At 70.1% G+C, this 1221-nt stretch overlaps 1 protein-coding gene across 1 annotated transcript in view; it reads left to right on the forward strand.

The window, feature by feature from the left end:
* The window catches only part of LOC112124538 (transmembrane 4 L6 family member 5-like), a gene marked incomplete at its 3' end in the record, with an annotated part of 1385 nt that extends 396 nt beyond the window's left edge, over positions 1-989 (forward strand). The window contains exons 2-3 of the mRNA XM_026661805.1: positions 92-231; positions 797-989. Of these exons, the coding sequence (XP_026517590.1) occupies positions 92-231; positions 797-989 (333 nt within the window). The remainder of the gene's footprint in view (positions 1-91; positions 232-796) is intronic.
* Positions 990-1221: the final 232 nt, after the last annotated feature.

Genomic DNA, 1221 nt, shown 5'->3' on the forward strand with positions numbered 1-1221 from the left:
GGATGAGGTGGGGGCAGTGGGGGAGGATGTGGGGAGAGGGGGGGCAGGGGGGCTGCTGTCTGCTCTCACAACCCCCCGTTTCCCCCCACAGATGCTGCGCTCCGTGTTCTGCTCGCTATGGGGCGTCCTGGGGGGGTTTTACTGCCTGGTCGTGTCCGCCACCGGCCTGGCCAAGGGGCCCCTCTGCCAGGATGCTGAGGGGACATGGGGGTCGCCCTTCCAGGACATCAGGTAAGGGGGCGGGGCCCTGCCCCATCCCATAATAACCCTGGGGAGCCCCGAGAGCTGGGAGCCCCTCAGCCTGACACTCGAAAACTCTAGCCCCCCACAACCCCAACCCTGACCCGCCCAGCCCCCCAAATCCTGCCCCCCCACATCCCTAGCCCTCCTAACCTCCTCCTGAATCCTCCCCCTTCCACAGCTCTCAGAAATCCTGCCCCCCCCCCCCCAGATCCAGGTCCCCCCGCCCCATGGACCCAGGTCTGCCCCCCTGCAATGCCCCAAACTTTCCCCTTCCCCTGGCAGTGCTGGGGGCGCACCCCCTCCCTCGCTCCCACCCCACCCCAGGGCCAACAGGAACCCCCTGGGGAAACCGAGGCAGGCGTGGGGGGGTTCATAAAGATAGCACCCCAACTCCCACGCTCCCTGCCCCCTTCCCCCACCACTCCTGCCCCCCAATTCCGATTCCACTCCCTGCCCCCTCCCTGACCTCAGCCCCCCAGGATCACACTCCCCCCCCCCCCCGCCCCCCGGGCCCCCCCGCCCGGCCCGGGTCCCCCCCCCCCCCGCCCCACAGCGAGAACTACCTGGCGAACAGGACGCTGTGGGAGCTGTGCGTGACCCCGCCACGGGCGGTGCTGTGGCACGTGGTCCTGTTCTCCGTCACCCTGGGGCTGGGGGCCCTGGAGCTGGCCCTGTGCGCCCTGCAGGTGTTCAACGGGCTGCTGGGCACCGTGTGCGGGGACTGCCGCAAGCCGGCCGAGCGCCAGGTGAGAGACGCCCGGGGGTGGGTGAATACCCGGCCGGGGCACGCGGGGAGCTGAGTGAATACCCGGCCGGGGCACGCGGGGACCTAGGTAAAAACCCGGTTTGCGGGGTGGCCAGGGAGCTGGGTAAATACCCGGTTTGGGGGGCGCCCGGGGAGCTGGGTAAATACCGGGTTTGCAGGGCTCCGGGGGAGCTGGGTAAATACCCGGTTTGGGGGGCGCCCGGGGAGCTGGG

Source organism: Terrapene carolina, unplaced genomic scaffold (assembly GCF_002925995.2).
Source record: "Terrapene carolina triunguis isolate 2854851 unplaced genomic scaffold, T_m_triunguis-2.0 Scaffold17590, whole genome shotgun sequence".
Taxonomy (NCBI): Eukaryota; Metazoa; Chordata; order Testudines; family Emydidae; genus Terrapene; species Terrapene triunguis.